General features: G+C 46.1%; 1 protein-coding gene across 2 annotated transcripts; it reads left to right on the plus strand.

Annotated features, from left to right (window-relative positions):
* The first annotated feature begins 49 nt into the window (after positions 1-49).
* Positions 50-12,053, plus strand: MYCBPAP (MYCBP associated protein). 2 transcript variants are annotated; one of them, XM_049812078.1, is made up of 19 exons: positions 50-345; positions 1,116-1,240; positions 1,730-1,889; positions 1,994-2,097; positions 2,589-2,763; positions 3,089-3,204; positions 3,929-4,079; positions 4,459-4,574; positions 5,285-5,385; positions 6,045-6,156; positions 6,507-6,696; positions 7,217-7,404; positions 7,979-8,125; positions 8,305-8,589; positions 9,444-9,565; positions 10,299-10,414; positions 10,916-11,049; positions 11,243-11,422; positions 11,911-12,053. In XM_049812078.1, the coding sequence occupies exons 1-19, from the start codon at positions 246-248 to the stop codon at positions 12,013-12,015; spliced, it is 2,727 nt and encodes a 908-aa protein (XP_049668035.1). In that variant the 5' UTR covers positions 50-245; the 3' UTR covers positions 12,016-12,053. The 2 variants fall into 2 exon arrangements, with proteins under 2 accessions (XP_049668035.1, XP_049668034.1); XM_049812077.1 differs by having other exon boundaries at positions 11,243-11,374; positions 11,472-12,016.
* The last annotated feature ends 2,109 nt before the right edge of the window (positions 12,054-14,162 follow it).

Raw genomic sequence — 14,162 nt, forward strand, 5'->3', positions numbered from 1 at the left:
CGGGCTGCTGGACGCGGCTCCTGCCCGGGCGCTGCAAGGCCGCGGCCTCGGTGCTGCAGGCCCAGCTAGGCCGCTGCCGCGTTGCGCATGCGCAGAGCCAGGGCCGGAGAGGGTGTGCAGCTGGCGCCTGCGTACAGCGGGTGGCGCCGTCCCGTTCTCCGGAAGCGGTACCATAGAGCGGCGGGCGGGAGGTGCCTCTCTAGGCGGCGCGGGCGGCGTCTCGGTGGTGTGCGGGCGGCGTTGCCATGGCGCCCGGGCGCGGAGCGGGCCGGCGGGATGCGGCGGCGTTGCCGGGGGCCCGGCCCGGCCCGGCCCGGCGGGAGTCCCGACCCGGTACACCCCCGGGTACGGCCCAGCAGGTGGCTGGCGGCCGGGACTCGGGCCTAGCTTGTGCCCTCGGCACGGTCTGGGGGTCCCCGCTGCGCCCGAGCCGGGCGTTGAAGCCGCCGTAAACAGCCGCTTCCCCGCCCAGTGACACCCCATCCCCCCCTTTTCATGATTCTTGGTTTTTGGTTTTTTTTTTTTCTTCTTCGTTTTCCTACGCGCGTCAGGGAGTCAGTCCCAGCTGGAGGGACCCGCAGGTTAAGGATACGGGGAGAAACAGACCCCCCGTGGGATCGCCTCGTCTGCGGCCCTGCCTGTGCCGGGGAGCACTGCCCTGCGCCCGGCTCTGCAGGGGTTTTGCTATTTAAGAGCTGTTTTGCTATTTAGGAGCTTCTGAAAATCCAACGGCTTGCTGTCTGAGTTGTGCTTGGTGAGCGTAGCGCAGCTGTGCGGGGAGGCTGTGGGCCCTCGCTTGCAGCTGGAGCAGGAGACTTCCCAGGATTTTGTTCTTTTACCTGCGGGAAGCGCAGGCTGTATTTCTCTCAGCCGTTGTCTCTTGTCGAGAATAAAGCGTGGGACAGTTGAATGCTGGTGACCCGCTTTGGTCCTTGTAGCTTCTCAGAGTTTGATTTTCCAGTTATAGGAGGTGCTGAATTTAATTGTTCTGTGCCACTTTAAAAAAAGACCTACCCCCCAAACATAGTTCAGCTGGAAATGAATAACCAGGCTGAAAGAGAAAGATGGATTTTCCTTGGGAGACTGAAGAGGAGGTCTCTTCATCTGTTTTTCAGACAAGAAGGAAAAGACACATGAACTGTCCTCCTCAACAATTGCAGAAGAGCCTGAGCCTGTTTCATGTGTTCTGCAAGGAGATGACATCCAGGCGCTTGCAATTAAGGTGGAGGACCTGGAGAAAGTATGTATTTTTACTTATAGAAACAGCTGCTTTAACTGACCCTCATTTTGTGTGTTTAACAGAGAGTGCTGTCCATATACTTAAACCAAAACCCACTCTTGGAGTTCAGTTCTCATTCCATTTTGTCTGTCCTGCTTTTTATGACTTGTCAGATCATCAGGTTCACATGCTAAAAGTAAAGCATTGTTGATCCTTACACAATCTTTTCAAATGGGAAGGTAAGTCATCCACCTCTTCAGAATTACATTTCCAACTTTCTGGTCTAATAAGACATGTAAGTTGTTTAGTAACTCTCATGGCATCCCTTCCAAAAATTTGGTCGAACTGTTGAGTGGAAGCATTTGACACCAAGTGACACAGCAGAAAACTATTGGGAAAGTGATATCAGCCTGTGCTGATATGACTTCTCTGTGTATCCTAGAAGGATCAGAAGGAATGAAGGTGAGTCAGTATGTACCTAATTGCATTGTGACTGTTTATTTTCTGAAGCTCCATGCTCCACACCTTCCTCATGATGCTGGGAGAATTCCAGTTAGGAGGAAATACCTTGTTCGAAAATATCGACCCAGAGAGACAAAGAAAGCAACACATCTCCTTGTAGCATGTCCTGCTTCCCCAAAGGCACACAGGGAACCACTGACTTTTTCCGGTAGGGTTAAACTTCATGTCTTATCTTTAGATTTTGGTTTTGCTAAGCCTAGCTTTAGTGACCTGGCTCTGGGATTGGTTTTTGTGTGTGTGTGTGTGTTGTAGGACCAGGACTGTTTGGTGATGGCTGTGAAGAGATTCTCCCCCATCACATTTTGGGAAGTCTCCAGGAGTTCAAGATGGAAGCCTTAGCCAGAGGAAACACTCAGGTTGGTTTGTAAAGTTAGAAAAATGCGGCACTTTTCTAGAGGTGGAGTGCGGTGCCTACAGGACCTTTCAATGCATTTCAGCACCTATCAGGAACAGGTCAGGCCTGAGGTGTGGTTTTCCCAGCCTCGTCATACTCTGCAGGGAGGGCTTGCCTTCAGAGAAACTGCACCAGCAGGTTTTGAAGTCCCGTGTGCAGGACGAGGTCATGGAGGGAAGAATTACGCAGGCTTCCTCTTTCATATGTGCTTCTGCTGATGGCATCAGGCTTGCAAGGGAAGAGCTGGTGTTGCAGCAATGCCATTGCTCGAGTCTAATTACTCAGATAAATCCTTCCATTGTGTGTTCCTAGGGCTCTGTTTTTGTTCCCCTCAGAGTGATAAGGTGAAAGTACTGTCAATCGGAAGAATTCTTTTCTCCTCCCCTCTTCCATTCTCATTGTGGTGGCCATGTGTGCATGGAGAGGTTAATTTAATGTTTCCTTTCTCTTCAGATAGCAGATTTTATTGAGGTTTCTCATCCAGATGTTACTGCAGCAGCTTTAAAAGAGGAACATGGAGGAGAGAAGAAGAAAAATGTTCATCAGACCCCAGCAGCAGAGCACAAAGCTCTCCAGAACTGGCACCGTAATATGGCAATCAGGAAAAAGCAAGAGAAATATCTAGGAGGTGAGAAAAGCCAAGGCCTTGTTCTGTGAAATTCTGTGTGCAGATGGGGGAGTTTGATGGCACCACAACAAACTGTAATGGTCATAGCTGACTGGGGTTAATCCTATTGCTGTTGCAGTCTACTTCCATGTTCTCAGAGCTCCCCATGCTGCTAGTGCTAGTGGCCGTGGATGCTGTGGGGAAGTGAGCTGGTGGTTCTGGTTGGGGGAAGAACAGTGGATTTGGTGGGGGACAGTGTAAGGAAGTTACACGTGAACAATAGTAGTGGTAAAGGCTGTCCCCAGAAGAAGTGTAGCACCAATGATTTGGCCTTCCTTCTTTATAGAAATTCTTCAGAGGCCAGAGAATGAACTGCTGATGAGCATCTCGGAGGATTACAGGCAAATCCAGGAAGAACGTGACATCATTGACCGGAGTCTCCCTGCCCTGCTTCCTGGAAAGGTGAGAGACCCACTTCCTCTGCATCCTGATTGCTCTGTTATTGTGAAAGAGCTAAGACGCTGGTGTTATGAGTAACATCTCTGAAGACCTGTCATTAGATACTTATCAAAGCCACTCTAAGTCCTTCAGCTGAGTGTGCAAGCAGGGTTTTCAGTAACTTCAAAAATAAAAACATGAACTGTGCTATCCCTGCTAGTTAGAGGAAAGTGGTGGTGTCCTTTGGCTTCTTGCTAACAAACTGCATTACGTGGAAAAGTGCCACTTCTTGATTATCACCAAAGACTGTTGCACACTGGGAAATGGCAGGGGGGCGTGCCACAATTGATGTTCCGGGGAGGGAAAGATCTGATAGCTTTAGGCTCAAATTTTAGTGATTGCCATGGAGAAAGGGGTATGGGTAAGTCAGGAGGATTATGGGAGTATCCTATGTTAAAATAATTTTTTTATACTTATAGCACTATCAAGGAATTTGCATTTATGTGAGGCATTATTTTAATATCATTCAACCTTCATGTAGCACTAGCTAGAAGTAAGTCCTTTGTCTTTGACACCAGCCTGGTAGAAATTTTGGCTTCCTCTGCAGAAAGTGGTAATTTATACGCTTCAAAATAGCCGTATAAGCTGAGTAAGACCCCGTTTTCTTTTTAGCTTCTAGTCCCTGTGAAAATAGCATGCAGCCATATGCCTCTGAAAATGTCAGTTTGAGTCTTGTTTTCCCCCACAGGGGTACCGAAGAGGAAGCGAGTTCTGGAGCCAGCCCGAGCGTATTGGAGATGAACTCACAGGCTTGACGATGACACTGACTCAGAGAGAACGTGGCTACCCAGAGCCAGTCACTCATGTAGGGAAACCCCACACTGTCCGGATGGAAACGGGTAAGGAAGGGAATGTTGCAGAGAGGTGATTCCATAGGAATGGGGTACAAGTGTGGAGGGAGCAGCAGAAAGAAACAGTGATTCCTGCGAGTATGGAGGCTTCACATTATAGTTGTTCCTTGCGGTAGGTGCAGCACAAGTGTATTGGTTTTGTTTGGCAAGGTTTTGGTAGCAGGGGGGGGGGGGGGGGGGGGGGGGGGTTACAGGGGTGGCTTCTGTAAGAAGCTGCTGGAAGCAGACCCAATACAACAAGCTACTTCCCAGTCATCTGTTGGACTTCCTGTCTTTAAAACACCATGAGACCAAAGTCTGCCAGAGAGTGAAATTAATAAGCATGTGGGTATGTAGACAATGAGCTCTTGTATGGGTATTTCCACAGGTGTGAAGCCTCCAAAGAGGATTCCTTTCCATCTAACCTGGGATAAGAGTCTTTTCCTGAAACATCGACGGCAGGAGCTAAAATCTGTCCTAGAGGAGCTAGATTTTTATAAGCCGGTAAGACTAGAGGAGTGAGGACATTCTTTGCATCTCTCGTCTCTTGTCAGATGCTGTAGAGTAACACAAAATTGCCAAGAACTGGATCTGAAAAAGCATTAGGAATCTAAAACTTAGCCCCACAGTACTTATCTTGGAAGTTTCCACATTTCCAAAGGGCCACACCCATGAAGGAGCTGTTGTGCCTCCCTAAGTGTTGCATGGAGTGGTCTAGGAGCCTCAGAATAGGAGCCTGAACCAGCAGCATGCAGCTGCCAAGAACTAGGCAATAAAAAAACCTGCCCAGTACTGGTGTAGGACTTTGATTTAGTGCCTCAGGGCAGAGGGAAGACACCTTTACCCACGTGGAAGATACGCATCTGAAATAATCTCCTGAAGGCAGGTAGCCCCTCCTCTTAAAAACAGAACAAACCTCACCTTTTTGTTTCTGAAACTTGGTTCTGGGGATGAGAAACGTGTGTAAAGGAGACTTTTCCCATCCATGCATCATTTGTAGTGGGGAGTGCACTCATCTAGGATTCTTGGGAGACCCAGAATTGGTTCCTTCCCATGTCTCTTGAACATTTGTTGGCTACCTCTAAAAACCATCGTAGGAGCAAGATATCTCAACTTCACTGTACTTGACGCAGTTGGTACATGTGTCTGGTACTTTAGCTTCCTTTCTATATAGAAAGAGAAATCGTGAGTTGGTCATTTTTCTTTATGTCCAGGATCTGGATGGACTGGAGGTGATCGGTAAAGGGCGGCCTTTCACATCTGTCTCAACAGAGGCTTTTCCACATTCCACCACTTCTGAAGAGTCTGAGACCCTGTAAGTTTTACTTCGTGGCAGAAATAAAGAATTTTGGGTATGTACCACCAGTCCATAAGGGTATCCTTAGCTGTTCTTATATGAAACGGAAAGGAGTCTCCACTGGGGCACAATAAAAGGCATATTCTAATATTATAATCACCAGATTTAGGAATCGAGCAGTTCTTTTGTGCCTTGGGGCCTTGTGCCTAAGGAGCAAGAATGAGAGAAAAGTTTTTTTGGAGGCCCTTCCTCCAGTCTTCCCTCTGTGTGGCTCCAGAGCTTATATTAGGCAGGGTGGGTATTCTGCCCTGAGTTACCTCCATCTGATTGTCTTTTTCCAGCCTTCCACTTCCATCATTAATTTGCCTTTTATCCCTGTCCTGTCCATCCGTAACAGGCACAACCCGAGGGCCTCTTATCCTTATTCAGTCATGTATCCTCAGCCTTCCTTAGGCAGGTATCATTCTTTAATATTCTAGCTGTCCTGTCCTCCTTGATGGTGACTAGTAGCTAGCTGGAGTTTACCACATCTGCAGGGCTCTGTCCCTAAAGAGATGGCTGTGTGGAAAAGCATTAGTTGGGATTATTTCTTACAGGGTCTTGTAAATCACCCCTGGTTCTCCTCTCTCTAAAAGTGAATTTCACTCCACGAAAATGCTGGCTCTTGTTTTCTTTAGCAGTGACACCTCGAGGGACTACCCTGATGTGGTTCCAGAAGCAGTACTGGGTCCATCTTTAGATTTCTGTGGCCAGCCTGCTCGTTGGATCAGCTGCATCACTTCTTGCAGGGTAATTGCGCCCTTTTTATCGTTTAGTTGAGCTAAGCCTGCTTGAGTTCCCAAGCCACAACTGTACAATGAGTGTCACTCCCAGGCCAGAGAATGGGGGATTTATTCTGAGCATAATAGGGTATCCTTATGTTTGCTCTGGAGAGAGCTAGAAACAGAAGGGGTTGCTCTCTCTGTGGTGTAAAGCTCAGATTCCCAGGCTTTCTCTGTATAATGGCCACTTCATTGGACCTGCCTTACAAGTTCTCCTACCAAGGCTCAGCGCCTTATTTGTAGTATGACTTCAGGCAAGATAAAGCCTGCCAGGTAAAGTAGACATAGTTATCTATGTCTTTTTCCTCTTCCTTGTAGAATCAAATTGGCATTGCTGCCCGGCTCACCTTTGAGACTTTGGCTGGTGAAAAAGCTGAAAGCTCCCTGATGGTGAGCAATGATGGCACAGCTGCCATCTGGTATAACTGGATGAGGCTTCCCCAGCAGATTCCCTCCAGAGAAACCAAGGGGAAGAGGTTGCAGTGTTTTTACTTTGATACCAGACCAGGTATGAGAGCTGCTCATCTCTGAGACCTTTGTACATAGAGCAGAGATCACGTATTCAGGAGTTATCTGAGATGCGGAGTCTGACTAATGGCAGAGCCAGCCTGTTGGGTGATTCTTCTTAGGAAGCCACCCTAGGCATCAGAGCTGACTCACACCAAAAGAGGTGTGCGAGGCAGATCCCTTTCACAGAACTTAAAGGAGGTTGCTCCTACTCTGAGTGTAAATGGGTGGAATATTGAGAAGTGAATCATTTTCTGATGGCAAACTGGGCATAATCTGCCAGAGAGAGTACTGAGCTGGCTGTAATAAAAGGAGTGTGCAGTGGAAATAACACCAGTTCAGCAACATGGTGTCTGGGAGTAAATCTGGAAGGAGAAAAATAGCTGGATGAAGTGTGATAACCAGCTAAGCTATGAGGAAAGAGCCTCATGCAGAGATAAGGACACTCGGGGTGGATTGGAAAAGGGTCAAGTTAACCAGGTGGTTTCTTGCGGACTGATGCATCTTCTCTCTTATTTCAGGTGTAATTTTGCCTGGGGAAACTAGGAAGTTTTTCTTTCTTTTCAAGTCAGAGAGAGCAGGCATTTTCAGCGAGTCCTGGGAATTTGGGACACATCCTCTGTTATTAGGAGGAGCTCTGCTGCAGGTGACCCTTTGGGGAATTGCTGTGTATGAGGATAAATTGGCTGACCTCAGAGAGAAACTGGAGGTAACCAAGCATGCAACTGAGTAACTCTGAGCTTTGAACTTAGTATGCAAATAAAGGGTAAGGGTGGGAGTGGATGACATGGTATTTTTATTGCTATGCAATCAGGGCTGAGAGTGAGATGATTATTTATTTACAGAACATCTGTACATACTTGAGCAGGTTTGCTAAATAAAATGGAAGAACTCTGCAGTCTGTTGTAATGTTGTTAATAAAGACATGATTGTGTCTCCTAAACCATTTGCACTGGTCCTTTAAAGAATTAATATTCTGTTGGTAATGAATTTCATTAGTTACTTAGTGGGGATGGGATTATGTGCCGTACACTATGCTATCAGTTAAGGTATAAACTGAAAATTACACTATGCTTTGAAAAGTATACTTTGGGGGAGGATTTGCAGGGTTTATTTGAAAAGCCGTTGTAAGTATTGCTCTGCTTAGCAGGGATTGCAGTTATTCTTGTCCTTGTAACCCTGTATAACGTATATGTGTGGTTGCTAGTGTGGGTGTGAATTTGTTTGAGTGTCTGTATATTGAACGGACGCTCACACATGTCATTCTTGTTGTGGTGCCTCAGAGTGACCTGGCTGCTCGAGAAGGTGCTACTATAGTAGAAGAGAGTCTGAAGGAACTTCTTGTCCGAATTCGGACCCCAGAGCGCACCCCATCTCCTGTGGGTGCCTATGCCACAGAGGAAGAGTTGTTCCACCAGAAGAATCCCGAGGTGACGTTTGCTATTTGATTGGCTACACAGCTGAAATAGCAGGGAGGGAAGACCCATGGGGCTGGTGCATCCTTGGGTTTCTGAAGGCTGGCATAGTCTGCCACAGTGGCTTTAACAATTAAGTTTGTAGAGGAAAGGCATAGCTCATTTCACTATTTACCTTTTCCCCATTATCACAGTTGCATTATCAGCATCGAGTGGTAAAGCAGCTGCATGAACTATGGAGACAGCACATGACTGTTCCTTCAGCCCTTGAGGAGAAAGTGCCCTCGGGCCAGAAGAGCACTTCGGAGGACATGCAGTTCCAGGAGGATACCTCAGAGGCTCTCCCTGCTCAGAGCAGCACCACAGAGGTCCCAGGTTGGAAGAACACACTCCAGGAGGCTCTGAGTCAAATGATGAATGTGGAGGAGGAAGAACCAGGCCCCTCAGGATGGAACCTCTCCTTAGGAGACTTTAAGCAGGTGGTCACCCCTGTTCCCTCTAGTGCTATGACAAGCTGATGGTGTTTTCATTTTCCTTAAATGAAGGAAAATAAATAGCCTGGCCTACCCCAGTTTGAGCCCACCCAAAGGTCTGCTCCCAATGTGCTGTGAGTTAGAGAAGATTTATGATGTGTTTTGCAGAAAAGCACTTCAGCTCTGCTGACCACACCCTCAGTGCTCTTGTAAAGAGATTCTCAAGAGAGACTTTGAGGGCTGTTGTGTGAAGAAGAGAAGAGAACCATGCAATGTAATAGATATTTTAAGCTCTTCCCCCATTAGCTTTCTGTCATCCTAGGACTGAATGCGGGGGGCAAGCTAATCCTACAGCCTCCTGTGGCTTCCCCAGGGGCTTCTCTCCTTGAAGAGTCCTTCCTATTCATCAGAGCCCTAAGGGGGCACTCATGATAGGCTGTGGATAAAGTACAGACCTCCCTAGATTAAAGCAAGAGTGGTTTGGATTCTGTCAGCACAGTTTTTCTGTAGTGCTCTCTTGGAAACCTCTCTGCTGCTTTTATAACTAATCTTTACTTTGAGGCCCTCTAACTCGCTAGAATCCCTGTTCTCCAGCACACCTGTGATGTTGCAAAGGGACTTACTGTGAATCTAACTGGGGGTCCGGGATTGCTCCCCAGATCTTGGGTCACGTGTGCACCTTGCCTAAATCCCAGCCATATTGGGGGCTACACCTGGGTGTGTAAGTGCCCAGCGCAACCTGGTTTCAGACTGGTGTCCAGGAAGAGAGCCATGGTGTGCTCCATTGAGCTCAGGGTCCAGATGACTGGGAATGAAGACTGAGGCGTGCTCCATGAACCCTGTGTTTTCTCTCACATCAGGCTATAAAGTCAATCCCTGAGGCGGAGCAGCGAGAAGAAGCACTGACCCAGCTCAATAAGGCAGCACTGGAGCTTTGCGTTGGACAAAGGCCAACTCAGTCAGACCTTTTGTATCAAACCTGGTGCGTTAATGTTTGCAAGATAAAGCTTGTAAATGCATTGTGTGATCAGCAGCCTTAGCAATCTCTGTTGCAAGCGTTGTGATTCAGAGTGCAGATATTTATATGAGGTCTAGAAGTCGTCTTTACACTCTGGTTTTTTTATAGCTTAATTGTACCAGCTGACCCATATGCCTTTTTGGTTTTTTTTTCTGGAGATAAGTTTAGAATATTAAATTAATGTAATTTTGGGGAGTATACAAGATTATTTCTGGCAAGATTATTTTAGTCTGTATTTATGAAACCTTTGGGTAATTTTCTGTACACTTTTACTCAGATAACTGTATCCTCCCTCATACAGTCTCTCTGTTTTTTGCTCAGGCTTTCAGACTGTAAACATATCAACAGCTTCTAGTTGCTTCTAAATTAGAAAGATGCGGGTTCCTCTTGGTAAACACAGAGAGCAGGTTGATGCTGATTTACCAACATGCTGAAGAACAGATCTGGTTTCGCAGTAATATTTATGGGTCCATATAAGCTCATTGGTTTGCAAACCATTGAGACCTCAGAGGGTTCTAACATGAGGAAAGTAATTTAGCATCCCTCTGCACAGATTTTTAGATGGTGGGTGTTATTATATTGGTTTAGTTGGACAGAGCAGCTCTCAGCTCTCGGGTGCCATCACTCCTGGGCGCAGGGTAAAACAAAATAGCAATTGCTGTACTTGTCTCTCTTCTGATTGTGACACTTTTCTCAGTCTCCAACTGTGGCGTGAAACAATCGATGGTCTGGTGAGTCACTCTCTGAAGCTGAGATCCCTGCTTGGCTTGCCTGAGAAGGACACCTACGTAGATGTTGTTCCAGAGCAAACAGGTAAGTGGTGTTTTTTGCACAGCAACTGGTTTCTGTGGACTGTTGGAAATCCAGAAAACGTGCTGAATTTCAACTGAAATGGCAATTTCAGCAGTTCCTTCTCAAAGCTTTTATAAGAAAATGCGTCAGAAAAAATGGCAGATTGCGTGATACTAATTGTGATCTGTGGTTTGGTGTCATTAAAAAAACACCACATAAATAAGCCTTTTAATTTAGCTAGATGTATCCATGGTTTTCACACAGGCTAACCCAGACAACCCTATCTCACTCACTATTAGCTGTCTTACAGGCTTGTTCTGATACACGTCTGAGACTTGTTTATTCCTTATTTAAACAAAGTACTCTTCAAGGTATTGTTTTTCAGTGCAGTACAGCTCAGATTAATAAAAAGAAGAAAATACATTGCAAGAGTAATATACTTCCGCTGCATGAGTGTAGTGGGCTTGCCTTTCTGGATGTGAAGATGTTGCTTTTGGGTAATTGAAATTCTTTCTTTTGTAGTGGAAGTAAAGCAACCTATAAAAGGAGGAAAGGAAGAGAGAACAACTACTAGGAAAGAAGAGAGAAGGTCATTTGGTGGTAAGGATAAAGAAGGCAAAAAAAGAACAACAAAGACAGCAGGCAAAGAGAAAGAGGTATGTGCTGGGATGCCTGTTGAAACCTAAATGCTGGGGACAGTGTGATCCATTCTGAGGTTGTGTATCCTGAGTTTGAGCTGATTTCCAACCCAGTGAAAGACATGCTGCTTCTGGGAGCTGCATCTTGCAACAAACTGAAAGATGTTTTGTCCTATGTAACTTTTTTTTTTTTTTGTCTGTCCCTGAATAGGAATGTCCAAGCAGCAGGAAGTTAAAAGATGAGAAAAAGCTGAAGTCTTCCACTTCATCGCAGGAGGTGAAAGAGGGAGCACAGAGCATGGAAGCTGTAACTACAGATAGAGTTGAGCCTCTTCAGGAGCAGGTGGACCCTATTTTGTTTGCAACATACCAGGAAAAGCTTTATATTGAAGTGAGTCTGACCAAAGCTTATATCTTTGTTTTTGTTCTTTGCTTGTAAGCTTACGTTGAAGATTAGGTGGAGAGGTAAGCATTTTGTTAAACTCAGAAAACTGACAAACATATGTCCGTATTTCTGTAGCAAGGTAAGTGTGAAATACAAGGTAAGATGTCCTTTATTCCAGCTTGGAATCTGTTCACATAAATCCAGCCGTCACATAGCCACATGCGGGATTTCTATCTGGGATGTCTTTGGCATGCTTGCGGACTCTTGAGGGATCAGCAGAATTAATTGTATTTCAGATGATGTTAAACACATTTCATAGCCAGAAAAGTTATTACTAGAGCTAAGCGCTGATAGCAGGCAGCCACTTTTACATGATTGTGTGCATGCCCATACATTAATGTGTGTGAGAAACCATCTCTGTGTCTGTCAGTCTGGTCATCAAGATTTCTTCATCTGTTTTCACCACAACTATCTTCTGTTAATTTCTGCTGCAGGTTTATGGACTGCTGGATTCAATGGTGAGCAAAATGGTTTCTTTATTTGAGGAACTAAAGAAAAAAGGTGCTCTAAAGTGGGAGAGTGAAGCCCTTTATAACTAGAAATAGACTACTTTTAAAAAATAAATAAATAACCATATTTACACAGATCAGGTGGCGATTCTTCTTTCTGACATGATGCAGTGATTGCAAATACTGGCCTGCCTTTTTTGTGACATCTTGTGATGTGAGAATATTGCTAGATCATCTGTTACTTCCACAGATGATCGCTTGCCAAGAAGAGACAAGGCAAGAAATATCACAGCCTCAGAAACGGTTAAGGCTGGCAAATACTGGCATTTCTGCTAAGGAAGAAGAATTTAAAAGCCCCAGTCAACATGAGACATGTCTTATTCTTTGCTTCTTGATCTTGCTTGGCTAGCAGGTGAGTGAGCAGAGAGCGTCCCTTGTACTCATGAGTCCAACTACCAGGATAGTAACTTAGAAAAATTCATCCCATTTTTGATCATATTTTTGACTCTTGTTCAGTCTCCTCTCAGGACTTGCTGACAGCACTATCCCAAAGGGTGTGCCAGCCTGCCTGCTTTTACACCCATTAGTTTACTTCTTGTGCTGATCTTGCCATCTCTTTCCATCCAGCTCAAGGTACCCATGCCCCATTCTGAGCCAGCTCTTACTTGCTTCCTTCTAGGACTAATCACTCTTGAATTCAAGTGAGTGAAATTCATGCCATAAATATTGTGAGCATGGTAAGGCCTTGTGTTAGAGCCATCCCTGCTGCCTCTTGCAGCCTGCATGTGCGTCTGGGCTTATCACTGCTTTCTCTCTGGGTTTCCTTGCGCATTGCAGCTGGAATGGAGCTTTCTGTGGAGGCATTCCAGGTCTGAGTGTCGCAGGCTCTGCAGCTGGGCTTGGGTCGGAGCAGGTTTCCAAGGCAGAGCGAGCTGGGTGCAGGGTCTCTCTTGACCTGGCATCAAGAGAGACATGGCGTATGTCAGTAAAGTGCCGTCTTCCTGCAAAAGCAGCTGGACGGCATTCCCCAGAAAGGCTTTGGCCCTGTAGAGAAATGACATCAATGTAGATTATTAATTGAGGTTTGTGATACCTTTGGGATTCTAAGGCAGCAGATGCATATCCGTGCTGAGCATTGCTGTTACAAATTCTGTACATCACTGCGCAGTTGCACCAGGCGTGTGTGCCTCGGGCACGTGCTCTTTTACATTGGCAGCCACACTGACACGCGTCTTGGAGCTGCACGTAGTGTAAAATAACTGTTCCTTCTGCAGAGTTGTTTTCTTTCACTTTCTCATTTTAACTCATGTGCTGTCTCTGGGGTGAGGATGTATTCTTCCCCTTGGCTCCCGGCAGTACCACGGCAAAGTGCAGCTTATTTTTTTTGCTGGCCAGGTGAGGCCCCTCATATTTTGAGATGCTTTCTCTTAGTGGGGTGTGGGGAAGCACTTTGGCTTCTGCGAAAGCTAGCAGCCTTTTCTGGCTTAGCAGGCATGAACCCACAAAGGGAATGTCTCTGCTCAGCATTCCTGTAGTGAGAATTTCAGCAACATTTTGAGAATTAGAAGGAAAAAGGCCTGAAGTTGGGGTGTGTCTCACAGGCTCTGACAATAGCTCCTGCCTCCCTGGAGATGATTATCAGCTTGTGAATATGCCCAACTCAAAGAGCTCAAGCCATCTGTTTCTAGACAAGAGGGAGTCTGCACGTTATAGAGGCAACGTGATTGTCTCAAAAGCAGGAAATACTTTTATTGGGTAGCTTTACCTTGAAAGATGGCAAAGCCCATTCACAAGATCTATGCCTCCAGTCCAGTCTCTAGAAACCAGGCTCCATGTATACCTCTGCTCACAGGAAAACTTGTTAATATGAAAACAGGTAGATGGGAGTTTCACGTCAGTCACGTACCATGGAAGAATGTCCTAGGCTGGTCTCCCCTTCCAAGGGAGGAGCCTCGTGGCCCAGGGCGGTGGGTGGCATAAGAACTTCTGCGAAGAACAAACCTGAATGCTGCAAATAGTCATAATTTTTTGTTGTAAACATTGCTAGTGCCTCTTACAGCCTTGGACAAGAATGTCCTCAAGGGACAAGGTACAAGCAGCACACAGGAAGGGATGTGCTGGGCCAACAAGCACAGTACTCTGCTGTCTGGCTGCTGCAGCTTTTTCTGAGCCAGCTGCTTTTTTTTTCTTTTTTTTTTCTTTTGCATTGATTTGTGGAAGTTACATGACTGGAACTG

The sequence above is a fragment of the Accipiter gentilis genome, chromosome 10 (assembly GCF_929443795.1).
Source record: "Accipiter gentilis chromosome 10, bAccGen1.1, whole genome shotgun sequence".
Classification (NCBI taxonomy): domain Eukaryota; kingdom Metazoa; phylum Chordata; class Aves; order Accipitriformes; family Accipitridae; genus Astur; species Astur gentilis.